General features: G+C 50.4%; 1 protein-coding gene across 1 annotated transcript in view; it reads right to left on the reverse strand.

Annotated features, from left to right (window-relative positions):
* Positions 1–27,422, reverse strand: part of MARCHF6 (membrane associated ring-CH-type finger 6) — a 1,058,737-nt gene that overhangs the window by 591,201 nt on the left and 440,114 nt on the right. The window contains exon 17 of the mRNA XM_069219690.1: positions 20,766–20,866. Within this exon, the coding sequence (XP_069075791.1) occupies positions 20,766–20,866 (101 nt within the window). The remainder of the gene's footprint in view (positions 1–20,765; positions 20,867–27,422) is intronic.

The following is a 27,422-nucleotide window of genomic DNA, read 5'->3' on the forward strand; positions in this document are numbered from 1 at the left end:
GGAAATATGCATCCTGCAAATCCAATGCTACCATCCAGTCTCCTTGGTCTAGGGCACACAAAACCTGAGCATGAGTGAGCATCTTGAATTCCTCCTTCTTGAGGAAGAGATTGACGTCCCTTAAATCCAAGATAGGGCGAAGGCCTTTGTTCTTTTTGGGAATCAGAAAGTAGCGGGAATAACAGCCACTGCCTACTTCTGATATCGGGACTCTTTCTATGGCTCCCTTGGCCAAGAGAGCTGTAACTTCCTCGCGGAGCAAAGCTAGATGGTCCTACATCAGCCATTCCTTTGTCGGAGGGAAAGACTGGAAGGGAAAGGAGTAGCCCTTCATTATGATCTGCAGGACCCACTTGTACGTGGTGATGGAAAGCCAGTGAGGGAGATGAAAACGAATCCTCCGTCCAACTGGACGGACATGATCCCGCAGAACCACACTGGGAGTCCTTGGGTGCAGTGCAGGGGGGTTGTGTGGCGGCCGACCTCTGGCCAGACCCTCTGGGTCTGATGGTACCACGACCACATCCTCTTCCGAGATGCTGTGAAGCCTGAGGACAGTGGCTGAACTGTGGCTGGCATGGTACCACAACCCTTCCGAAGCCTCGAAAGGGGCGAAAGACAGACTGCTGTCGTGCTTGCGCTGAAAGGCCCAAGGATCTGGCCGTGGCTCAAGAATCCTTGAATCTCTCAGGCGCGGAGTCTGCCTTTTTGGCGAAAAGGCGAGAGCCATCAAGGGGCATGTCCATCAAGCTGGACTGGACATCCCCTGAAAAACCAGTGGAACGTAGCGACGTAGGGCCACTGACTATGAAATCGCTGTGCCCAGCGAGTCGGCCATGTCCAAACCACACCTGATCGTAAACTTGGCTGCATCTCTCCCATCCTTGACAGCCTGGGTGAGAGTGTCCCGTACGCCCTCCGGGACCTGGGGCAGCACCTGTGCCACCGTATCCCATAAAGTATGGAAATAACGGCCCAATAGGCAAGAGATGTTTACGGACCTCAATGCCAGGCTGGTGGAAGAAAACATCTTCTTCCCAAGCTGATCCAGCCTCTTGGATTCCCAATCCGGGGGAGCGGAAGGGAAGGCACCACGGGAAGTAGAGGCTTGGACAACCAAGCTCTCAGGAGTGGGGTGTTGTGTCCGGAAACTAGGGTCGCTGGGAGCGGGTCTATGGCGGCGGCCGACCGTCCTATTCACAGGAGCCCCTGTGCTGGGTGTAGACCACGTACCCAGAAGGACGTCTGTAAGAGCCTCACTAAAGGGCAACAACGCCTCCGAAGTTAACACCCCCGGCTGAAGCACTTCTGTCAGGATATTCGTCCTGACTGGCACCGTAGGCAAATCTAGGTCCAAGACCTCAGCTGCCCTACGCACAAACCATAGCGAAAGATGCACCCTCCTCCGTAGCCAAATTAGGAGGAGAGAGCATACCAGGATCTGGAGACGTGTCCAGTCCACTGGCCTCCCCTAGATCCTCATACCAGTCCTGTTGTAATCCAGATTCTAAAGGGTCCTCAGACCCCTCCCATCCCTCTCCTGCATCTGGCTGTTCTAAATAATACTCCGACAATGATCTGGGCCGAAGTGGCTCCGTCGGAGTCGATGTCGTCCGACGTCGCTCCGGATCATCCGGAATAAGGATGGGGCTGCCACCGGTGGGGGAATCGTCGACATTGGACCCGGCGCCGAAGGAGGCCGACTGAGAGAGACCGGCGCCGGTCCGGATCCGGTATCGGATCCTGGGGTCCCCAACAGTGCCGAGGCCGAAGCCGCCGGCGTTGAATCCAAAGGGGCCCCTGCTGACCCCAGGGGCCCGAAGACCCACCCAAGGGTGCAGCCCGCTCAAAAACTAGACGCATGGCCTCGTAAAATTATTTTATTTGAGCGGGGGTCGATCCGGACCCCGGAAAGAGGGGGAAAGACGCTGAGTCGACCCTGGTGACGGCTCCGCAGAACCGCGCTCGGAACATCGACGTTCCCTAGACGTCTCGTCGGCCGACGTGCGTGGCAAAGACGAAGTCCGCTTGGATTACTACTTCTTCTTGTGCCTCTTAACTTCTGATTACTTCGAATGCGAGGAAGAGGACTTGGGGCTCGGGGAGCGGTGCCGTGACCTCCGCGGAGTCGCGCCGAACGAAGACGAATGTCGGGCCACAAGAAGCTTAAGGGATCTCTCCCTCAAGGCCTTCGGCGCCATGGTCCGACGGTCGGAGCACGAGGTGGAATCATGGTCCTTCACCAAGCACAAAAGACAAACTTGGTGTGGATCCGTCACCGATATGGTACGATGACACGCACCACACGGCTTGAATCCTGTCTTTGTCGAAGACATGACTTCAAATAGTCAAAAAAGCGTTGACAAACCATCCAAACAGGGTAGCTCTTTCCAAATCTGCGCTTAACCGGCGTGGAAGGAAAAGAACTGACGTATGCGCGCCGAGACGGCGTCTATATAGACAACCATGAAGTCTTAGACGGCTCCAACAACGCTGACGACGCGAGCGGAGCTGGTCGACGCATGCGGATCCGAACGACGACGCCCGATGGCGCGTGCGCAGGGTACTGCTCAGAAAAAACTCCTGATTCGAAGCTGACGCCAGGGAATTCTAAGGTAAGGAAGCTGCAGCTAGAAGTCTCTATCAGATCACAGACTTTTTGCCCTGGCTGAAGCTCAACCATAGCAGCCTTTTGGTCATACCACATCTTCTGGAGTTGTTGGCTGGCCTCAAGGTTTTTACTTGCCTTTTCCATGTACTCTGCCATCCTTGAATGTAGGCCTAGTATATCCACTATATCTTGCTTAGGCTCATGGAGAGGTCTCTCCCAGCCTTCTTTCACAAGGGCTAGTGGTCCCCTGACAGGATGGCCAAACAGAAGTTCAAAGGGGGAAAACCCTACTCCCTTCTGAGGCACCTCTCTGTAGGCAAAAAGCAGGCATGGCAAGAGGACATCCCATCTTCTTTTGAGTTTTTCAGGGAGCCCCATGATCATGCCCTTCAATGTCTTGTTAAGTATCTCAGCAAGACCATTGGTTTGTGGATGGTATGGTGTGGTGAATTTGTACGTCACCCCACACTCATTCCGCATATGTTTCAGGTAAGCTGACATGAAGTTGGTACCTCTGTCAGAAACCACCACCATAGGAAATCCCACTCTGGTAAAAATACCAATGAGTGCTTTGGCTACTGCAGGGGCAGTAGTGGACCTAAGGGGAATTGCTTCAGGGTACCTAGTAGCATGATCCACTACTACTAGGATATACCGATTCCCTGATGCTGTGGGAGGTTCAAGTGTACCCACTATATCCACTGCCACTCTTTCAAAGGGGACCCCCTACCACTGGAAGTGGAATCAGGGGGGTCTTTGGGTGGCGACCTGTGTTACCACTGGCTTGACAGGTGGCACAGGAGGCAAAAAACTGTTTTACCTTCTGGGACATATTGGGCCAATAGAAATGGTTGACTAACCTCTCCCATGTCTTGGTTTGTCCCAAATGCCCAGCAAGGGGAGTGTCATGGGATAAGGTCAGAATGAACTCTCTGAACTCCTGAGGCACTACCACTCCCCTTGTGGCACCAGGTTTGGGAACTCTTGCCTCAGTGTAAAGGAGTCCATCTCCCCAATAGACCCTGTGTGTTCCACTAACAATTCCTTTTTCTTGTTCAGCAGCTTGCTGCCTTAGGCCTTCAAGAGAGGGACAAGTTTCTTGCCCCTTGCACAGCTGTTCCCTTGAGGGTCCCCCGGGGCCCAAGAGCTCAACCTGATAAGGTTCCAACTCCATAGGCTCAGTTCCCTCAGGGAATATAACTTCTTTCTGAGAAGAGAGGTTCTTTTTCTGTTTCTGTGCTGGAGCTGGTTCCCCAATCTTCTTTCCTTTTCTCTTGGAGGGTTGGGCCATTATTCCAGACTCCAACACCTCTTTTTCACCCTGAGCTCTGCACTGTGCCCTAGTCTTGACACACACCAGTTCAGGGATACCCAGCATGGCTGCATGGGTTTTGGGTTCTACCTCAGCCCATGCTGAGGACTCCAGATCATTTCCAAGCAGACATTCAACTGGTATAGCAGAAGAGACTAACACCGGTTTCAGGCCAGTGAGCCCTCCCCATTCTAAAGTTACCATAGCCATGGGATGTACTTTAGTCTGATTGTCAGCACTGGTGACTGGATAAGTTTGTCCAGTCAGGTATTGTCCTGGGGAAACCAGTTTGTCTGTCACCATAGTGACACTGGCACCTGTATCCCTCAGGGCTTCTACTCTAGTCCCATTAATAAAGAGCTGCTGCCTGTATTTTTGCATGTTAGGCGGCCAGGCAGGTAGTGTGGCTAGGTCCACCCCACCCTCAGAGGCTAATGTAGCTTCAGTGTGAACCCTGATCTGCTCTGTACACACGATGATCCCACCTGGAGACTGGCTATTCCAGTGCTAACTGGAGTAGTAGTTGAAATGGAACCTTTCTTGGGACAGGCCTTGTCTCCAATTTGGTGTCCATGCTGACTACAGCTGCGACACCAGGCCTTTTTGGGATCAATATTTTTCCCCTTGTACCCAAATGAGGATTGTGAAGAGGCTTTGGACCCAACCTCCTGTGCAGGTTTTTGGGGCCCTGTAAAAGACTCATTACTTTTTCCCTTGGATGTCTCAACACTCTTCCCCTCGGGAGGCTTTGTGACCCCTTTCTTTTGGTCACCCCCTGTGGAAGTCTTGGTCACCCTTGTCTTGACCCAGTGGTCTGTCTTCTTTCCCAATTTTTGGGGAGAAATTGGACCTAGGTCTACCAGATGCGGATGCAGTTTATCATTGAAACAATTACTTAAAAGGTGTTCCTTCATAAACAAGTTATACAGCCCTTCATAGTCATTTACACCACTGCCATTAATCCAACCATCTACTGTTTTGACTGAGATGTCAACAAAATCAACCCAGGTCTGGCTCGAGGATTTTTGAGCACCCTGAACCTAATCCTGTACTCCTCAGTTGAGAATCCAAAGCCCTCAATCAGGGTAGCTTTCATAAGGCCATAGGATTCTGCATCTTTTCCACAGAGTGTGAGGAGTCTATCCCTACACTTTCCAGTGAACATTTCCCAAAGAAGAGCACTGCAGTGAGATCTGTTTACTTTTATGGTTGCACAAGCCCTCTCAAAAGCTGTGAACCATTTGGTGATGTCATCACCATCTTCATATTGTGTTACAATCCCTCTGGGGATGTTTAGCATGTCAGTATTGTCTCTGACCCTATTTAAGTTGCTGCCACCATTGATGGGAGCTAAACCCATCTCTTGTCTTTCCCTCTGTAAGGAAATGCCTCCTTGGCATGGTTACCCCCTGACTTTTTGCCTTTGCTGATGCCAAGTTATGATTTGAAAGTGTGCTGAGGCCTGCTAACCAGGCCCCAGCACCAGTGTTCTTTCCCTAACCTGTACTTTTGTTTCCACAATTGGCACACCCTGGCATCCAGGTAAGTCCCTTGTAACTGGTACCCCTGGTACCAAGGGCCCTGATGCGAGGGAAGGTCTCGAAGGGCTGCAGCATGTCTTATGCCACCCTGGGGACCCCTCACTCAGCACAGACACACTGCTTGCCAGCTTGTGTGTGCTAGTGGGGATAAAACGACTAAGTCGACATGGCACTCCCCTCAGGGTGCCATGCCAACCTCACACTGCCTACAGAGTATAGATAAGTCACCCCTCTAGCAGTCCTTACAGCCCTAAGGCAGGGTGCACTATACCATAGGTGAGGGCATAAGTGCATGAGCACTATGCCCCTACAGTGTCTAAGCAAAACCTTGGACATTGTAAGTGCAGGGTAGCCATAAGAGTATATGGTCTGGGAGTCTGTCATGCACGAACTCCACAGCACCATAATGGCTACACTGAAAACTGTGAAGTTTGGTATCAAACTTCTCAGCACAATAAATGCACACTGATGCCGGTGTACATTTTATTGTAACATACACCCCAGAGGGCACCTTAGAGGTGCCCCCTGAAACCTTACCCAACTACCCGTGTAGGCTGACTGGTTTTAGCAGCCTGCCACACTCCAGACATGTTGCTGGCCACATGGGGAGAGTGCCTTTGTCACTCTGTGGCTAGTAACAAAGCCAGTACTGGGTGGGGGTGCTTCTCACCTCCCCCTGCAGGAACTGTCACACCAGCTAGTGGAGTTGCCCGCCCCCTCCGGCCACGGCCCCACTTTTGGCAGCAAGGCCGGAGGAGATAATGAGAAAAACAAGGAGGAGTCACTGGCCAGTCAGGACAGCCCCTAAAGTGTCCTGAGCTGAGGTGACTCTGACTTTTAGAAATCCTCCATCTTGCAGATGGAGGATTCCCCCAATAGGATTAGGGATGTGCCCCCCCTCTCCTCAGGGACGAGGCACAAAGAGGGTGTAGCCACCCTCAGGGCTAGTAGCCATTGGATACTAACCCCCCAGACCTAAACACACCCCTAAATTCAGTATTTAGGGGCTCCCCAGAACCTAGGAACTCAGATTCCTGCAACCTAAGAAGAAGAGGACTGCTGAGCTGAAAAACCCTGCAGAGAAGACGGAGACACCAACTACTTTGACCCCAGCTCTACTGGCCTGTCTCCCCACTTCTAAAGACACTGCTCCAGCGACGCTTTCCACAGGGACCAGCGACCTCTGAAGCCTCAGAGGACTGCCCTGCATCTAGAAGAACCAAGAACTCCCAAGGACAGCGGCTCTGTTCACCAAAGACTGCAACTTTGCAACAAAGAAGCAACTTGGAAACCACTCGTGTTTCCCGCCGGAAGCGTGAGACTTGGCACTCTGCACCCGACGCCCCCGGCTCGACTTGTGGAGAACAATCACTTCAGGGAGGACTCCCCGGCGATTATGAGACCGTGAGTAGCCAGAGTTGATCCCCCTGAACCCCCACAGCGACGCCTGCAGAGGGAATCCCGAGGCTCCCCCTGACCGCGACTGCCTGCTCCAAAGACCCGACGCCTGGTAAAGACACTGCACCCGCAGCCCCCAGGACCTGAAGGATCCGACCTCCAGTGCAGGAGCGACCCCCAGTTGGCCCTCTCCCCTGCCCAGGTGGTGGCTACCCCAAAGAGCCCCCCCCTTCCTGCATCGCTGAAGAGACCCCTTGGTCTCCCATTGATTTCTATTGGGAACCCAACGCTTGTTTGCATACTGCACCCGGCCGCCCCTGTGCCGCTGAGGGTGTACTTTCTGTGCTGACTTGTGTCCCCCCTGGTGCCCTACAAAACCCTCCAGGTTTGCCCTCCGAAGACGCGGGTACTTACCTGCTGGCAGACTGGAACCGGGGCACCCCCTTCTCCATTGAAGCCTATGCGTTTTGGGCACCACTTTGACCTCTGCACCTGACCGGCCCTGAGCTGCTGGTGTGGTAACTTTGGGTTTGCTCTGAATCCCCAACAGTGGGCTACCTTGGACCCAAACTTGAACCCCGTAGGTGGTTTACTTACCTGCAAAAACTAACAAACACTTAACTCCCCCTAGGAACTGTTGAAAATTGCACTGTCTAGTTTTAAAATAGATATATGTCATTTATGTGAAAACTGTGTATGCTATTTTGCTAATTCAAAGTTCCTAAAGTACCTACCTGAAATACCTTTCATTTGAAGTATTACTTGTAAATCTTGAACCTGGGGTTCTTAAAATAAACTAAGAAAATATATTTTTCTATACAAAAACCTATTGGCCTGGAATTGTTTCTGAGTGTGTGTTCCTCATTTATTGCCTGCGTGTGTACAACAAATGCTTAACACTACTCCTTTGATAAGCCTACTGCTCGACCACACTACCACAAAAGAGCATTAGAATTACCTCTTTTTGCCACTATCTCACCTCTAAGGGGAACCCTTGGACTCTGTGCATACTATTCCTTACTTTGAAATAGTGCATACAGAGCCAACTTCCTACACCCTCTCTATGGTTAGGAGGTGTCTCTCCAAAGCCAATCTTTTGGCCATCCTGGCTAACAGGAGGTCATCTTTATTGAGGCTGCCTTCAATGCTTCCAGAGTTACTGGATTCCCCTGTGGGAGAACCAGCATCTCTGACTATCACTTGTGGAGTCAGGGTTTGAGGGACCCTGGCCTCACTACCTAGGGCAGGAGGGAGGGAATTATCCTCCAGGTCACTAGTTTCCCCCTCTGTACGGTTATCTTCAGAAGGGTGGTCTCTTGCAAACTCAAAAGCTCCTGGAGCTTAACTTTGGTAGGGTTTGACCCAGTCTTTGTATTTTGTAGCTCACAGAGAGTCCTTAACTCTGACATCCCTAGATGCAAGTAAGGGGTGAGGTTGAGTTCCACCACCATCTCTTCTGTACTAGACATTCCTTTTCTAACAGTTGGGATACTTTTTAAGAATTTTAAACTATTTCTAGAACTTAATCCGAACTTTTACAAAACGTTTAAACTCTAAAAGAAATGCTAACAGGGACTTACAGAAGGCCTTTTAAAACTTTAGAAAAATATATCAAATTGTAAAAAATCTGTTTCTAATGACAATTTTTGGAAATTAGTTGTGTGATCAGGTATCGACTGAGTACTCCAGCAAATGCAAAGTCTTAATCCCACCGCTGCCACCAATGTAGTAAGTTGGCTCTGTATATACTATTTCAAAGTAAGAAATAGTGTGCACAGAGTCCAAGGGTTCCCCTTAGAGGTAAGATAGTGGCAAAAGTAGATAATTCTAATGCTCTATTTTGTGGTAGTGTGGTCGAGCAGTTGGCTTATCAGAGGGTAGTGTTAAGCATTTGTTGTACACACAGGCAATAAATGAGCAACACACACTCAAAGACTTACTCCAAGCCAATAGGTTTTTATATTGAACCATATCTTTTCTTAGTTTATTTTAAGAACCACAGGTTCAAGATTTACATTAGACACTTTAAATGTAAGGTACTTCACGTAGATACTTCACTTAGATACTTTAGGAACTTTGAATGAAAACAATATCATGTACAGTCTTTGTAAAAATGGCAGTAAGCTATTTTCAAAGTGGACACAGTGCAAAAATCAACAGTTCCTGTTAGATTAGGAGTTAAGTAAAACACTTACAAGTCTCAGTTCTGGGGCATAGGCAGCCCACAGTTGGGGGTTCAAGGCAACCCCACAGTTACCACACTAGCAGCTCAGGGCCGGAGTGTGCTGGGACCCGCCTAACCAGGCCCCAGCACCAGTGTTCTTTCCCTAAACTGTACCTTTGATTCCACAATTGGCACAGCCCTGACAGTCAGATAGGTCCCTTGTAACTGGTACCCCTGGTACCAAGGGCCCTGATGCCAGGGAAGGTCTCTAAGGGCTGCAGCATGTCTTACGCTACCCTGCTGACCCCTGACTCAGCACATGCACACTGCCTCACAGCTTGTGTGTGCTGGTGGGGAGAAAATGACTACGTCGGCATGGCACTCTCCTCAGAGTGCCATGCCCACCTCACACTGTCTGTGGCATAGGTAAGTCACCCCTCTAGCAGGCTTTACAGCCCTAAGGAAGGGTGCATTATAGGTGAGGGCATATGTGCATGAGCACTATGCCCCTACAGTGTCTAAGCAAAACCTTAGACATTGTAAGTGCAGGGTAGCCATAAGAGTATATGGTCTGGGAGGTTGTCAAACACGAACTCCACAGTTCCATAATGGCTATACTGAAAACTGGGAAGTTTGGTATCAAACATCTCAGCATAATAAATGCACACTGATGCCAGTGTGCAATTTATTGTACAAATACACCCAGAGGGCATCTTAGAGATGCCCCCTGAAAACATACCGACTTCCAGTGCAGGCTGACCAGTTCCTGCCAGCATGCCACACACCAGACATGTTGATGGTCACATGGGGAGAGTGCCTTTGTCACTCTGTGGCCAGGAACAAAGCCTGTACTGGGTGGAGGTGCTTCTCACCTCCACTTACAGGAACTGTAACACCTGGCGGGAGCCTTAAAGGCTCACCCCTTTTGTTACAGCACCCCAGGGCATCCCAGCTAGTGGAGATGTCCGCCCCTCCAGCCACTGCCCCCACTTTTGGTGGCAAGGCTGGAGGAGATAATGAGAAAAACAAGGAGGAGTCACCCACCAGTCAAGACAGCCCCTAAGATGTCCTGAGCTGAGGTGACCCCTGCCTTGAGAAATCCTCCATCTTGTGAGTGGAGGATTCCCCCAATAGGATTAGGGATGCCCCCCCCCCTCCCCACAGGGAGGAGGCACAAAGAGGGTGTAGCCACCCCAAAGGACAGTAGCCAATGGCTACTGCCCTCCCAGACCTAAACACACCCCTAAATTCAGTATTTAGTGGCACCCCAGAACCTAGGAAACTAGATACCTGCAAACTTAACAAGAAGAAGGACTGCTGACCTGAAGCCCTGCAGAGAAGACGGAGACGACAACTGCTTTGGCCCCAGCCCTACCGGCCTGTCTCCCAACTTCAAAGAAAACTGCAACAGCGACGCATCCAACAGGGACCAGCAACCTCTGAAGCCCCAGAGGACTGCCCTGCACCCAAGGACCAAGAAACTACAGTGAACAGCGGCTCTGTTAAAAAACCTGCAACTTCTTAGCAACAAAGAAGCAACTTTAAAAACTTCACATTTCCCGCCGGAAGCGTGAGACTTTCCACTCTGCCCCCGACGCCCGCGGCTCGAACTGCAGAAAACCAACACCCCAGGGAGGACTCCCCGGCGACGGCGAGCCCGTGAGTAACCAGAGACGACCCCCCTGAGCCCCCACAGCGACGCCTGCATAGAGAATCCAGAGGCTCCCCCTGACCGCGATTGCCTGTAACAAGGGATCCGACACCTGGAACCAACACTGCAGCCGTAGCCCCCAGGACCTGAAGGAACCGAACTCCAGTGCAGGAGCGACCCTCTGCCTAGCCCAGGTGGTGGCTGCCCCAAGGAGCCCCCCCTGTGCCTGCATCGCTGAAGTGACCCCCGGTTCCCTCCATTACTTCCTATCTAAAACCCGACGCATGATTGCACACTGCACCCGGCCGCCCCTGTGCCGCTGAGAGTGTACTTTCTGTGCCTTCTTGTGTGTCCCCCCGGTGCCCTACAAAAACCCCTGGTCCGCCCCCGAGGACACGGGTACTTACAGTGCAGACTGGAACCGGGGGCACCCCTGTTCTCCATTGAAGCCTATGTTTTGGGCAACTCTTTGACCTCTGCACCTGACCGGCCCTGAGCTGCTAGTGTGGTAACTTTAGGGTTGCATTGAACCCCCAAGGGTGGGCTACCTATGCCCCAACTTTGAGATTTCTAAGTGTTTTACTTACCTGTAAAACTAACCTTTACCTCCCCCAGGAACTGTTGATTTTTGTACTGTGTCCACTTTGAAGATAGCTTATTGCCATTTTTACAAAGACTGTATGTAATATTGCTTTTATTCAAAGTTCCTAAAGTATTTAAGTGAAGTACCTTACATTTAAAGTATTAACTGTAAATCTTGAACCTGTGGTTCTTAAAATAAACTAAGAATATATATTTTTCAATATAAAAACCTATTGGCCTGGAGTAAGTCTTTGAGTGTGTGTTCCTCATTTATTGCCTGTGTGTGTACAACAAATACTTAACACTACCCTCTGATAAGCCTACTGCTCGACCACACTACCACAAAGTAGAGAATTAAAATTATCTACTTTTGCCACTATCTTACCTCTAAGGAGAACCCTTGGACTCTGTGCACACTAATTCTTACTTAGAAATAGTATATACAGAGCCAACTTCCTACATGCACCTACAACAGAGGGGAGGGGGGGAAGGAAAAGAGAGTGACACAAACACCACAACACGCAACACCCCCACCCTCACCCACAGCAACATACACACAAATACATGCTACAACATTACATTTACACCCCCCCACCCCCTTCAAGAACGCAAGGACAAAAGGAAATGACTTGAACAATTATAATAAATAAATATTCATTAGTCAAAACTTGAAATACAGTATAAACAATTATGTACACCAACTACACAAGTCCGGGTAGTGCACCATTCATAGCCCGTGGACCACTGGGCCCAAAATGCATGGCCGAGGCCCACACTCGATACCAGACTCCAAACGGAGAGAACACTGCTGGGGCATCAGATCAAAATGAAACAGGCACCTCAGGTGGAAGAGTGCACGACGCCAGCTCCACGAGGGGGCTCCATGCCCACTGCTGTATCCTGGGGAGTGTAAAGCCACAGTCTCTCAAGTGGATTACAGTCTCCACTGGTTCTGGAGGGGGCTTTGTGCCCAGAGTGCTTCATCCTGCCAAGGACAGAGGTAGTGGATGCCTTTCTCCAGTGGTTCTGGAGGGGGCTTTGTGTCCAGAGTGCTTCATCCTGCCAAGGACTGAGGTAGTGGATGTGAATCTCCACTGGTTCTGGAGGGGGCTTTGTGCCCAGAGTGCTTCATCCTGCCAAGGACTGAGGTAATGGATGCCTTTCTCCACTGGTCCTGGAGGGGGCTTTGTGCCCAGAGTGGTTCATCCTGTCAAGGACTGAAGTAGTGGATGTGAATCTCCACTGGTTCTGGAGGGGGCTTTGTGCCCAGAGTGGTTCATCCTGTCAAGGAATGAGGTAGTGGATGTGAATCTCCAAATGGTTCTGGAGGGGGCTTTGTGCACAGAGTGCTTCATCCTGCCAAGGACTGAGGTAGTGGATATGATACTCCACTGATGGTGGTGCAACATGCAAGCTGCCCAGGCTCCTGGAACTGACCACCAGCCTCGTACGCCTGACCACTAGGGATGGCAGCCATGTCTGCGGTGGTGCCACTGGCGGCGGGCTCTGCGGCATCGGTGCTGGCGCCGGTCTCCGTGGCGGCGGTCCTGTCGGCGGTCTCCGTGGCGGCGGCGGGCTCAGTGGCGGTGGTGCTGGCGGCGGGCTCAGTGGCGGCGGTGCTGGCGGCGGGCTCAGTGGCGGCGGTGCTGGCGGCGGGCTTTTGTTTTTGTTTTGCCTGAGCCCTTGGGATGTGGGCAACATTTTTATTTTTGGAGGTGGCGGAATGTCCTTGCCTTCGCTACGTGGAACACTGGCAGCCCTGATGCTTGGCGCACTCCAAAAGCCTGCAGTTGCTGGCACCACTGTGCCCGGTGATGTGGTGGGTGAGGTGCTGGGTTGGGACCTGGAAAGGCGGGCCCTATGGGACGGACGGGGGAGGGGGGAGATGTAGGGAAGAGGTCAATATTAGACAGGAAAAGCTTTTTAGACACACTGGGATGGGTAGATGGAGGGGGTTTGGGAGTGGAGGAAGAGGTAGTGGTTGTAGGAGGTGTACGTTTGCTGACTTTGGGTGAAGGCTGGAGGCTGTTGTGAGGTGGATGGATGTTGGGTGGGTGTGTGGCTGCGTTTGTGTACTTTGGGAGGAGGGCTCACAGACATACTGGTAGAGGACACAGGGGATGTGTAAATGGTAGTGGGGGTGGTGAGTGCACGTGAGCGGTGTGTGGTGATGGCCGTGCTGGTGATGGAGGTAGTAGCTGAAGATGTAGTGCATGCAGGTGTGAGTGGAGGGAGACAGGGAGGAGGGAGATGTGGAGGAGGGGGACAGAGTGGAGGCAGTGGATGTTGGTATGTGTGCATGGGTATGATGCTTGTGTGAGTGCCTGTGGGATGTGTGGTGCTTATGTTTGCCAGAGCCACCCTTGTGTGCTGCGGTGTGTGCATGCTGGTCTGATGGTGTGCTTGGGATTGACTGAGGTGGATTGGGTCTGGGTGGAGGAAGTTGGAGGGGGGAGGCTGGACACAGGGACAATGGCTGCCATCAGTGCTGAGGCCAGAGCTTGAAATGCTCTCTGTTGGGCTGCCTGGCCAGAATGAATGCCCTCCAGGTATGCATTTGTTTGTTGCAACTGCCTCTCTACACCCTGGATGGCATTCAGAATGGTAGATTGCCCAACAGTGAGGGATCTCAGGAGGCCAATAGCCTCCTCACTGAGGGCAGCAGGGTTGACTGGGACAGGGCCTGAGGTGCCTGGGGCGAAGGAGATGCCCACCCTCCCGGGTGAACAGCCACGGGACACACGCTGAGTGGCTGCTGGGAGGGTGGTGCTGGTAGGGGGGTGGCGGCTGTACCTGTTGATGCGGGGGCACAGAGGGGCCCGCCACAGCAAGGGAGCTCCCATCAGAGGAAGAGTCGCTGATGTCACCTCCTGTCCCCGCCGTGGAGCTCCCCTCACCCTCCGTCCCACTGGTAGCTTCAGACTCTGTCGTCTCACCCTCCAGGGCCATGTGGGATGCAGCTCCCTCCTGCTCTGGTGCCACTGCTCCTCCGCCTGATGATGCTATTGCACACAAGAACAGGGAGACCACAAAGGGGGGGGGGGTGAAAGGGGTGAAAGACAGAAGACAGACATGTTCAGTGCATGCAATACCACTACCGTTGGCGGACACTAAGATACAGCAGCCCTCTGCACAACGCCATGCACTTAGAGTTCCCTAATTAATCACAGGGACATGGGGTACAAGGCCTATGCCCGATTGCTGCACACATGGAAGTCACAGGAGCCTGACTAGGTGTAGTTGTTTCTTACCACTGGTGGGGTTGGGGTGCCACATAGCCTGCCTCACGAAGGGACCTTGCCTACAAAACTCGCCCTGGCCTAGGGGAACCCACAGCCCACCTCCCCCACCCAGACACCTCGTAATGCGCGCAGAGTCAGATGGATGTGACTGTACTCACCCCCTTGTGGCTGCTGTGATGCCCTCAAGCGCCCATCCATCTCCGGATAGGCCACTGCCAGGAACCGGAATACAGGGGGGTCATGGTGCGATGGGCACCCCTCCCACGTTGGGAGGCCATCCCCAGCTGGGCCTCCGCCGTCTTCTTGCTCCAGCAGCGAATCTCCTCCCATCTTTTACTGCAGTGGGTGCTCCATCTGTGGTGGACCCCCAGGGTCTGGACGTCCTTGGCGATGGCACACCAAATATCCTTCTTCTGGTGGGCGCTGACCTAGAGGAATATTATAGGGGAAAAGGAAAATCTTTAACCGTCCGGACCGTCACAGTCATTGATCCACGTTCCCACCCTTGCCCTGACACACATACACTCACCGTCCGCTCATGCAGGCCTCAGTCCCCACCCCACCCCTGTATCTTCCATCCACACCACTCCAAACAGGCATTGCCCATACAACATGCTCACAGTGTACTCACCTGTTTGTCTGGAGGACCGTAGAGTAGCGTGTACTGGGGGAGGATCCCATCCACTAACTTCTCCAACTCCTCCGAAGTGAAGGCAGGGGCCCTTTCCCCAGACTCATGAGCCATCGTCACTTCCAGACTGAGGTCACAGCAGCACTTGCAGTGTTGGTTCTCTCCTGTCGATGGTCAGGTATCAAATGAGTGAACGGACAGAAAATGGCGGTCACGTCCGCGGCGGTGTGTACCATCACGGCGGGCGTACATCGTAATTTTTTGGCTCCTGGGACCCATAGGGTCCAATGTTAACCAATGCAGAATTGCGCCGTGGTCTTCGACCGCCTACCGCGACGGTGTACAACGCCAGCGCAGTTACCTCATATCCCCTTGTCCCACCTTACAGGTCGGGCAGCCGCCATTTCAGGGGGACATATGGCATTAATTATAAACGCGTCACACCTATCTAAGCCTTGCATACACACAGTGACAGGCCCATTACGGATTGACAAATGTGTGCAATAAACATTTTTTTAATACCTCAATGTTGGCTGACTCTCTGCTCGCTGTTCTCGTCCATAGGGCACGTCCGCTGGGGCAGGTGAGGAGATGGCGGCATCCTCTGGAGTACAGACCGCTGGTGGACCTGTCGACAATGGAAGAGAGACACGTAATAGTCACCTACAGACTTGTTCATGTAACAATCCATGAACTGTGTGCCCAGTTGGAGCCAGAACTGATGTCAGCAATCCGCCATCCACAGGAATCCCCCCTCTAGTGCAGGTCCTGTCAGTACGCATTTCCTAGCAAGTGGGTCTTTTCAAACTACAGTAGCCCATGCATCAGGGATGTCCCAGCCTATGTTCTCAAACGTGTTGTCCAGAGTGTTGTCTGCCCTGCTGAAACACATGTGCAGCTACATCGTTTTGCCTCATGTGGAGGATTTGCCTACAGTGAAAGGTGATTTCTATGCCCTGGGACATATCCCCAACATCATAGGAGCCATTGATGGTACACGTGGCCTTGGTACCCCCGCAGGAGTGAACAGGTGTAAACAAACCGGAAGAGTTACCATTCAATGAATGTGCAGATGGTGTGTTTGGCCGACCAGCTTACATTTTGAGGAATAGCAGCAGCCCTTATGTGATGGAGCAACTCCAGAGGCGCCGTGTGTGGATAATAGGTGAGTACAAGGACCATATACCCTGTGAATAGTTGTCTGGCTCTGGGGTTGTCCCTAAGGGTTAGTGTGTGTCTAACAGTTGTCTCTCGATATTTTCAGGGGACTCTGGTTACCCCAACCTGTCATGGCTACTGACCCCAGTGAGAAATCCCAGGACAAGGGCAGAGGACCGCTACAATGAGGCACATGGGCAAACTAGGAGAGTGATAGAAAGGACCTTCGGCCTCCTGAAGGCCATGTTCCGGTGCCTCCATATGACAGGTGGTTCTCTCTACTACTCACCAAAGAAGGTGTGCCAGATCATCGTGGCCTGCTGTATGCTGCACAACCTGGCTTTGCGACGACAGGTGCCTTTTCTGCAGGAGGATGGTCCAGAAGGAGGTCTTGTGGCAGCTGTGGAGCCTGTGGACAGTGAAGAAGAGGAGGCAGAAGAGGAGGATATCGGCAACAGAAACAAAGTTATCCAGCAATAATTCCAGTGAGACACAGGTAAGAAGATGTCACTGGCTCACACATCTCATACAATTGTTAGAACTATCATAAGTCTGTCACTTTCACCCAGTGTATGGACCCTGACTTGTCACTTTGCCTTTCCATTTCACAGATGTGGGTCCCACTGTGTGACCTCTGCCATATTACCTCATGGACTAGAGCTGTGTGACATAGGTATGTAGGCAATACAATCGACATAGCTATTCTCCTTAGTTATTGCAAATACACATTTATGGAAGCACAGACTGTCTCCAGATTGTTTTGTGATTCAAGGGTGTTTATTTCAGTGCAAATTAGTGGAGAGGGTTGTAAAATGGGCAGGGGTGATGGTGGAGGATTGTCCATGGCAGAGTCCAGTCTATTTGTTTCACAGGTGCATTGTCCAGTTGATGGATGGACAGGGTGACAAGTGGGACAGAAGGATGACATTCAGGGTGGTCTCATTTCCTGGCAGGGGTCTTGGCATTGTTCTCTGTCTTTGTCCTGGATCTCAGAGACCGTTTGCGGGGTGGTTCTCCATCTGCATGGGGTGGGGTGCTGGTGTCGTGGTCCTGGTGCCTCCTGTCCACTAGTGCTGGCGGAGGTAGAGGGCTGTTCATCATCCAGGCTAGTGTCAGGGGCCCCTTGTTGTGCCACAGTGTCCCCCCTGGTGTTCACAAGGTCCTTCAGCACCCCTACAATGGTGACCAGAGTGGTGTTGATGGACCTGATCCCCAGATACTGTTCCTCCTGGAGCCGCTGGGTCTCCTGAAACCTGGCCAGTACCGTTGCCATTGTCTCCTGGGAATGATGGTACGCTCCCATGATGTTGGAGAGGGACTCGTGGAGAGTGGGTTCCCTGGGCCTGTCCTCCCCCTGTCACACAGCAGTCCTCCCAGTTCCCCTATTATCCAGAGCCTCTGTCCCCTGAACCGTGTGCCCACTGCCCCCAGGTCCCTGATTTTCTTGGGTTGGTGGGTTTGCCTGCGTTCCCTGTAGTGGCGGACACACTGCTGCTTGACGTGTCCTGGGGCAGAGGGATGGGCCTGCTGGGTGGGTGCTGTACTCGTGTTTTGGGAGGGGGAGGCTCTGTGGTGGCATGTGCCAGTGTCAGGGGAACTGACTGTCCCGAGGTCCCAGATGAGCTGCTGTCATCACTGTGGGCCTCTTCTGTGGGGGGAGTGGACATGTCTGGAACCTCCTGTCCGGTGACATTGGGTAGGGGTCCTGCAGGGGTGTAAAGGCATGATTATTGCATGTGTGTGTGCCATCGTGTGCAATGGGTGGGTGACCCTATACTCCAGTGCTTGCATTCTTGTCTAGGACATTGTGTGATAGTTGGTTTGGGGGTCTGGGTGGGTATCTGTAGTGGACATGCTTTGGTGATGGGTTGATGGGTGTCTATGCTTTGTTGTTGCATGCAGGGCTTGGTATTGGGATGTGTGGGTTGTGATAGTGGGGCATGTGTTAGGTGTTGGAGTTATGGGGGAGAGGGTGGGGTATGTGATAGCATGCAGGTAGGGTGGGGGATGTAATAGTTAAGATTTGACTTACCAGAGTCCATTCCTCCTGCGACTCCTGCGAGGCCCTCAGGATGCAGTATAGTCAAGACCTGCTCCTCCCATGTTGTTAGTTGTGGGGGAGGAGGTGGGGGTCCGCCGCCAGTCCTATGAACTGCAATGTGGTGTCTTGAGACCACGGAACGCACCTTATCCCGTACGTCGTTCCACCTCTTCCTGATGTCATCCCGTGTTCTTGGATGCTGTCCCACTGCGTTGACCCGGTCTACGATTCTGTGCCATAGCTCCATCTTCCTAGCTATGGAGGTGTGCTGCACCTGTGATCCTAATAGCAGTGGCTCTACCCAGACGATTTCCTCCACCATGACCCTGAGCTCGTCCTCAGAGAACCTGGGGTGTTTTTGCGGTGCCATGGTGTGGTGTGGGTGATGTGTGGGGTGGTGTGTATTGTGATGTGTGAGGGGATGTGTTTGTGTGTTTTGTCTGAGGTGCCTGGATGTTGTATGAGTGATGATGTGTGCCTGCGGATGCTAGTATTGTTGATGGTGGTGTCTCTCTCTCTACTTCTTTCTCAATTTTTGTCGTAGGGGTTTGTGGGTGATGTGGGTGGGTGTTTTATATTGTATTGAGTGTGTGGGAGTGGTGTGTGTATGTGTATGTGTATCAGGTGTGTGTATTTCGAATTGTCCAATGTGGTTGTGTTTTGTATATGTGTGTGTATTTTGAGCGCAGCTGTGTGTACCGCCAATGGAATACCGCGGTTGAAAGACAGCCGCTTGGATTAGTGGGTCGTGATAGTGTGGGCGTATTTCTGTTGGTGTAACGGTGTCGGTTTTGTTACTGCTGGTTTATCACTGACCTTTGGTGTGGCGGACTTGTGTGGGTGTCTGGATTTTGGCAGATTCCAGTCTGTGGGTCGTAATAGCTGTAGTGGAATTCCGCTGCCGCAGCGGTGTGTTGGCAGTATTCTGCACGGCGGTAAGTGGCATTTACCGCCAATGTTGTAATGAGGGCCTAAGTCATGGTCAGTCACAAAGCACGCATGAACTGACCTGCCTTAGAATGTAGGATAGAGGAATACACATCCATCATGAAAAGATCCAGCAATGCTAGCTGGAAGGCCTCAACTTGCACAGATATGGCTGAAGGACAGCAAACTCTGGTATCGAGGAGTCCAACATCAGTGCTGCAAATAGTCACTCAATAAGGACAGGACAGCCAAAAGTAACTTGGCTCTCTGATGGCTTTCAGGTGTTTGGAGGGGCAAGGGTCACAGGCTTCAGGGACATGTCCCAGACACCATATGCAGTCATTATGTGGGTCTGTACATCTTGTAGCATCTTCAAGAAGTAATGTACCTGATTGCTGTCAAATAGCTGAGGAATCTGTCAGTGAGGCATAGAGTGCTTCTAGATGGGGCAGCACTAGGAGCTAAGTCATGGGTAGAGTCAAGTGGCACCACATGGAGGTGCTGCAGTCGCTGTAGAGGAAAGTTTTCCAGACCATCCTGAAGCCTAGAAGAAGTATTCATAAATTGGAGAGTCTGCAGGAAGATGTAGTCATCAGAAATAAGATTCTTTACTTTCTTTTGCTTGTCCAGAATATCACTATTGTTTACAGTTCTCTTACATTAATCCAATAATACTGGAGACATCATTGTTATGCCATACTTTTTATACACTACATTAAGGACAACACAAGGAGTCCTAATGGCACTTGGAAAACGTAACCACATTTTATTGGTACTGTGCTCAATGCACTGATAGCTGGTGCACAAACAAAATATGATCAAGTTTCAATGCTTTGCACTTTGAACATACTGCTATTCGGAGCATTTGACCGTAAGGGCCAAGTTCAAAAAAGTACACTGCAGACTGGGAGCTACGATACTACCCTGGTGGCCAAATGGTGATTCTTTTACCTATGCTTGGTGACAGAGCAATCAGAAAGCTGAATTTCAGTGGAAAATACAGTCTCACAATTTAGTCCAAAATAGATCAGGTTTCCCAATTCTCAGAAGACATGGGCTTTCAATTGGTAAATTAATATTTTATGGCCTTTTTGTTTTCAGCTTTCACTTGACAAGACAAAGGAACACCTCAGGCCTTTATGCATATTCTTTTCCCTCTGGAATTCACTTCCTTGAACCTTCTGTCAGGAAGCAACCTGAATGAGATTCAAGCGAGTTCTGAAACACCACCTGTTGTGGTACTGTACTTAAAACAGACGTGCTGTTCCACCAACCTTGCAGACCAATATGTATTCAAATCAGGGATTCAGGTGTAAAAAAAAAAACAAATATAAAAATATTTTTCAGCACACTGCTCTCACAAAATGCTGCAGTAGTCCTCAAAGCAGAATGCAGTTTCCTGCTCATCACTGGGAACACAAGATTTGCTTATCTTACAAGAATGTCTCTTCTTAGTATAAGTGACACATTTTAAGTGCAACAAGGGAATAAGGATCAAAATAAATACCTGTAGAGCATCACATTGTATGGTAAAAAAGTAGGCAGCATGTGTTTTATAATACGAATCGGAAGCCAAAGCATTAGAAGGACAATTGACCCAAAGACAATCTGCAAGGAGAAAAAAAATCAATGTAAACAACCTTGCTGTTATTGAAAAAATATAGCTGACACTTATTATGATTATATGGGTAACATATGAAAGAATGTCTAAAAAGCCTGGGAGTAACAGTTTTTTTTTTTAAGTTACACCCATACAAGCAAAAAAAAAACTCTAAGGATGCGCATTTGATCAAATCCATTAACCAAATTTTCATACAGACTACAAACAAATTGTGACTAATTTACTAAATCAAGTATATCTTTACTGTTGGGCAAAATGGCTTGTAAACAATACACAAGGATTATTGCACACAAATTGTATTGTAATGTGATCACACAAAACCAAAAATATAGAAAACGAACCAGCTTATTTACGTTTAAAGTATAAAAATGTAATTCTGTGTTAGAGCAGAGGGAAAGATTATGCTTAGTTAGTCTTTACCTCAGGATTAGCAGCTCATTACAACATACACAAAATTATATGTAACCCAGAAACGGTGCAAACAAAACTACATTATTTGGCACTGTTGTGTAGCCATTTTAGTTATAGTTTCATGCACATTATTTGAATACACAAGGCCGCTGTGCACTTTAACATAGATATGTTTTATTCAGCTTTGCTTTATTAATGCTACAATTTACCATTTTTACGGTCTTGTTTTATTTTCCGTTTATCAAACTGTTTTTGCCTAGGCCAGCACACTGTTCTCAGACAAGACATTCTTGATCACTCTGTTCTTCTTCCAAGGCTACAGCACGGTACATTGCCGGTGAACGTGGTAGAAGTTTAGTCTCCAACATTCGTAGAAAACACACATCCTTACGTAGGGACATTTTCTCAGAACATCAGCTGTGTTATTATAAAACCACTTCCTTGTCCCTTTTACGTTAGAGGGAGATTCCAGCCAGGAAATCACAACTGTATGCTGATTGCCGAATGCTTCGCTACAGATGCTAACGCAGACCGCAGGCCTTTGCTCAGGTATGGGGGTTGATGTCTTCCCAGGGGAACCTGAAGGGCAGAATTAGAGCTTAACATGCTGTGTTCTATCATAGCCTAGGTAGGAGCTAGTCCATTGCTTATAGTGACAATGTGTACAAGTTACTTACCTTCGGTAACGAAATATCTGGTAGAGACATTCTAGTTGCAGATGCTGTACCTTAGAATTTCCCCCCAGGCGTCAGACTGGATCTGGAGATTTTTCTTCGAGCAATACCCTTGCACCTCGGTAGGTGGCGTGGGTCGACTCTGCAGGCGTCGTCGCCGTGATGACGCCAGGAGTAGTACATAGATGCCGCCCTCGTGCAGTGACGTCAGTTTCTTTTAACGACTTTCCATTCCAGAGCGCAGAGCCGCTAAGAACACGGAGATTGGTGCACCAGAGCTAAGGACCTGAAAGGGGGAATCCCTGTCCCTAGAAATCAGTTTGCAAGTGGGGAGGATGGGTGGGTGGTAAGGAATCTGCAACTAGAATATGTCTCTACCAGATATTTCGTTAGCAAAGGTAAGTAACTTGTACATCCGATAGAAACTTCTAGTTGCAGATTCCTTACCTTAGAACAGATACCCAAGTAATGCCATCCTCGGTGGTGGGCTGCGAACCAAGATCATACTAGAAAGTCCTGCAGGACGAACGACCCAAGTAGCTGCCCGACAGACCTGACGATCCAAGCAGTAATGCTTAGCAAACGTGTGCAGGGATGCCCACGTAGAGGCCTGACAGATATCCAGGACAGGAACTCCGCCTGCTAACGCAGTGGAAGCAGCAGTTGCTCTGGTAGAATGAGCACGCAAACCTTCAGGAGGTTGCTTTTTAGCCAAAGTGTAGCACAGTTTGATGCAAAGAAGCACCCATTGCGAGATGGTACGCTTTTGCACCACCTTCCCTTTTTTTGCACCCACATAGCCAACAAAGAGTTGATCGTCCACCCGGAAATCTATAGTATGATTGAGGTAGAACGCCAATGCTCTTTTTGGGTCCAGATTGTGGAGTCTCTCCTCCACATGGGAAGGATGTGGGGGTGCGTAGAAGGTAGGCAAAGTGATGGACTGGCCTACATGAAATGGTGTAACCACCTTAGGAAGGAAGGGAGCTCTAGTGCGTAACACCACTTTGTCAGGGTGTACAGACAAGTATGGAGGCTTTGAAGAAAGGGCCTGGAGCTCACTCACCCTGCGAGCGGAGGTGATAGCGACCAGAAAGACTGTTTTGGATGTGTGGAGCCGCAAGGGACAATTATGCATTGGCTCAAAGGGAGTACAACTCAAATAAGCAAGCATAAGACTGAGGTCTAACTGAGGCATGACAAATGGAGTGGGAGAAATAAATGGGTGAGCCCTTTAAGAACCTACTCACAATGGGAGATTTAAAGAGTGAGGGCTGATCAGGTAGCCTAAGAAATGCGAAAATGGCAGATAAATACAGTTTTAAGGGTGCCCAAAGCAGAGCCCTGCTTGGCTAAAGAAAGAATGAATAGAAGAACCTCTGACAGATGGGCAGAAAGGGGGGTCAACAGACTTGTTGGTGCACCATGCCACAAATTTATTACAACCACAGGCGTATACAGATTTAGTCAATGGACGCCTGGCTGCCAAGATAACAGTACAGACTTCGGGTGGAAGGTCAAATGGCGTCAACTGTTGCCACTCAATCTCCACGCATGAAGGCGGAGGATGGACAGATTTGGGTGGAGAACCGTCCCCTGCTGCTGCGACAGAAGAACCGCCCGAAGAGGCAGTCCGAATGGAGGATCGGTGGACATGCTCAATAGCTCTATATACCACACTTTGAGCCCAGTCTGGCGCCACCAAGATAACTTGGGCCCAGTCGTACTTGATTTTCTTGAGAACTCTGGGCAGAAGAGGGATAGGAGGAAGGAGTAAAGGAGGCCAGAGCTCCACTCGAGATGAAGTGTCTCAGAGCGTGTGCCGCCTTGGAAACTCCAACGCGCAAAACAGCTGACATTGCGCGTTCTCCGAGGAGGCGAACAGATCTAACCAAGGCTCTCCCCACTTGTGAAAGAGAACTTGCGCCACCTCCGGATGGAAATGCCATAAGTGATCGACTGTGCGTCGGCGGCTGAGTTCGTCTGCTCTGGCGTTGAGTTCCTGCCAGATGTTGAACCATGGGGGTAAACCCATGCCCAGAGGCTTAACGCCTTCTGACAAAGGGTCCAGGACCCCACCCAGCCTTGTTTGTGGGAGTACCACGTGGTGTTAGTGTTGTCCGTGAACACCTGCACCACTTTCCCTTTGAGAGAGAGAAGGAATGCTTTCAACGCAAGTCTGATCGCCCAGGGCTCCAGCATATTTATGTGGAGTCCCGACTTCGCCGGAGGCCAGAGGCCTCTGATCACCGCCTCCCCCATGTGGCCGCCCCAACCTAGAAGTGACGCATCTGTCACTATAGAGAGATCTGGTTGGGGAAGGGAGAGGCATCTGCCGTATGACCCAATTTGGATTCGAAAGCCACCACTGCAGGTCTTCCGCAGACCCCTCCGAGATCTGGACCATGTCGGAGAGATTCCCCTGATGCTGCGCCCACTGGAATTTCAGGTCCCACTCCAGAGCCTACATATGCCATCTGGCATGTGTTACCAGCAGGATGCAGGAGGTGTAAGCCCTTGTCCTTCTTTGGAATCAGAAAGTAGTGGGAATAACAACCACAACCTACTTCTGGCACAGGACCCCTTCTATAGCTCCCTTGGCCAAGAGAGCCGTGACTTCCTGGCGGAGAAGCACCAACTGATCCTCTGGAAGATGATGGAAGGATGGTGGCATGTGTGGTGGTACAGATTCTAAAGGGGGGGAGTAGCCCTTCCGAATGATCTGCAAAACCCACCCATCCGTGGTTATATGTTCCCACTAGGGCAGGTGATGGTGGATCCTGCCACCAACTGGGTGGGAGTGAGGAGACGGACTAGGAGGGTTTGGAGGCTGCAGCGGGGGCAGAGGTGGACTGGACAGACCTCTGGTTCCCTATCCCACAGCCACATGGGATTCCGCGTCCCTGGCCACACATAGGCTGTCCAGCGTGCGTGGCACAGTGGCTGGGTAAAGGACGCAACAGGGCGCCCCTTCAGTATCCACAAAAGGGACAAAAGGCGGACTGTGGTGGGCGTGTGGCAGCAGAAAGCCCAAGGGACCGAGCCGTAGCCCGGGAATCTTTGAATCTCTCCAAGGCCGAGTCCACTTTGTCTCCAAAGTGCCATCAAAGGGTATGTCCATGAGTGACTGTTGGCCATCCCCCGAGAAGCCAGAAGTACGTAACCAGGCATCGTGCCGTAAGGCCACTGTCGTCGCAACCGATCTGCCGAGAGATTCGGTTGTATCCAGCCCACTGCGGATAGTGAACTTTGCCGCATTTCTCCCATCTTACACTGCTTGGGAGACGATGGCACGGGCCTCCTCCGGTATCTGCGGCAGGGCTTGCTCAACCGTATCCCACAGGGAGTGGGTATAACGGCCCAACAGACATGCGGTGTTCACAGACAGCAGTGCGAGGCTGGGGGAAGAAAAAAACTTCTTGCCAAATTATTCCAGCCTTTTGGATTCCCTATCCAGGGGTGCAGAAGGGAACGCGCCAGAAGAAGAGGAAGACTGGACAAGACTCTCAAGCGTAGGATGTTGGGACAGGAACTTTGGGTCATTCGGCACGGGCCGATGGCGGCAAGCGATAGTCCTGTTCACAGAAGCCCCTGTGATGGGTTTGGACCATGTATGTATTACGAGCCGGCAGCAATGTTGATGTGACTTTTCTGCTGGGCCAGTGGATGGTAACACTGTTACCGTCCGCTGGCCCACTGGAAAAGTCAAAATAGGGGGCCAGAAATACTGCCGGCACTGGCGGTTTTCTTGCTCCCGCAGCCGAGGTTGTAAAGAGGGCCCTAGTCTCCCACACCGCGGGCGATTCTGCCGCTCAAAATCCAGTAGTCTCATTTAGAATAATGAGAGCCTACACGACAAGGCGCCACCAACGTTTGGTCAGGCTCTAATTTTTGGGTCCTCCTGAGTATCTCTGTCTCATTATATATAATGGCACATCAATACCACATACGGAGACGTCCGTGGTACTGAGGATTTCCACCCCAGCTACGTAGGTTACCCTATCTGAGGCTGGAGGTTGTTCAAGCTTGAACTTTAAAAGGAAAAACCTCATTTGGTGTGCCTTCTCTGAACATATAATCCGTCTATGATGGCGAATCCACAGCAGATACAAATATCAGTCAATATGAGACAACCTCCGACTGCACATTTATTAGCAAACGGCCTAACGGCCAAGGGGGTCCAGTCACATTTGTGGTGGACACCCATCCAGCTTATAGATCAGAACTCTTCTATTCATGGGTCACATTTCCAGCAGTTGATGGGAACACAAATACATTTGATTATTATACACACGCAAGCGCACCTGGACAATATAGGGCATATGCGTATTTAGAGATACCATTATCTTATCAAGAACATAATAATTGGCTTGATAGCACCCTACTCCACACAATATTACCAATAAGGTTAGGTCCTCTAAGTAATCATGGTCCTACCTGGCCTTTATTGGCCACTTATACACCACATCCTGCAGTAGCGAATTTAGCAGTAGCTGAGGCTCGTCGCTTATATACTGAATTAACAGCGACATATAGATGATTTGTACAGTTTGTGATACAAACATTAAATACAAACCCAGCACGTGCTGCTTCAGCCCAACCACATGCAGTAACGTCAGGTATAAACCCTGCTATGGTACATTCGATCATGGGTAAAGTACCCGCCAAACGAGAGGAAACTCTGTTTTGGTTAGCACAAAAAATAAATGCGCTGGAGGCGGTGTTTCCCCATACGGGACCTCAGTGTAAACATAGAATACTAACGATGTGCTTGCCATTTGGGATGGCCCCTACAGTGGACAACTGTAATACCTGGGGCACGGTATTTGCCGCGCTCTATACAACAACACACGGTACACCAACACTTGCCAATTTACCTGAAGCTTTGAAACAAATTCAAGATTAATACAGGGCTGTCCGGGCTCTGGATTTGGGGATGCAATTGATGGGCAATTTTGCCACAGTATCCTCAATTATTTTAAGTAGTCTTAAAGGGGGAGCGGTAGCACTGGCAGTGCGCATGCAGCTCCGTGACATTCCGCAACAGGATCAGGAACGCAAGCTGTCTAAGAATAACGCAGAGACCTATTCTAGCATTGGTCGAGACAGTTTAGGGGCCAGACCATCTAAACACAATTTCAGGGCAAATCTAATAAAGATTTCCCTCAAGCAAGCCCCTAAGGGTAATAAGGAACGCTAGGATAAAAAAACAACAAACTCCTTAAAAAAAAAAAAAAAAAGAGAGGGGAGAATCTCCACGAATGGAGACCCCGCAAAATAGATATAATCTCAGAAACAGAGATAATATAAAGACGCCTGATAGAAAGCAATATACTAATACACGCCAATCTCGTTCCTTTCAGGACTCATCAGAAAAACGAAATGAGAGAGGTGGGCGATCAGAGCGAAGAACAGAGTACGTGAAACCGAGAGAGGAATCACAACGCTCATCAGAGGT

Source organism: Pleurodeles waltl, chromosome 2_2, assembly GCF_031143425.1.
Source record: "Pleurodeles waltl isolate 20211129_DDA chromosome 2_2, aPleWal1.hap1.20221129, whole genome shotgun sequence".
In the NCBI taxonomy this organism is placed as follows: domain Eukaryota; kingdom Metazoa; phylum Chordata; class Amphibia; order Caudata; family Salamandridae; genus Pleurodeles; species Pleurodeles waltl.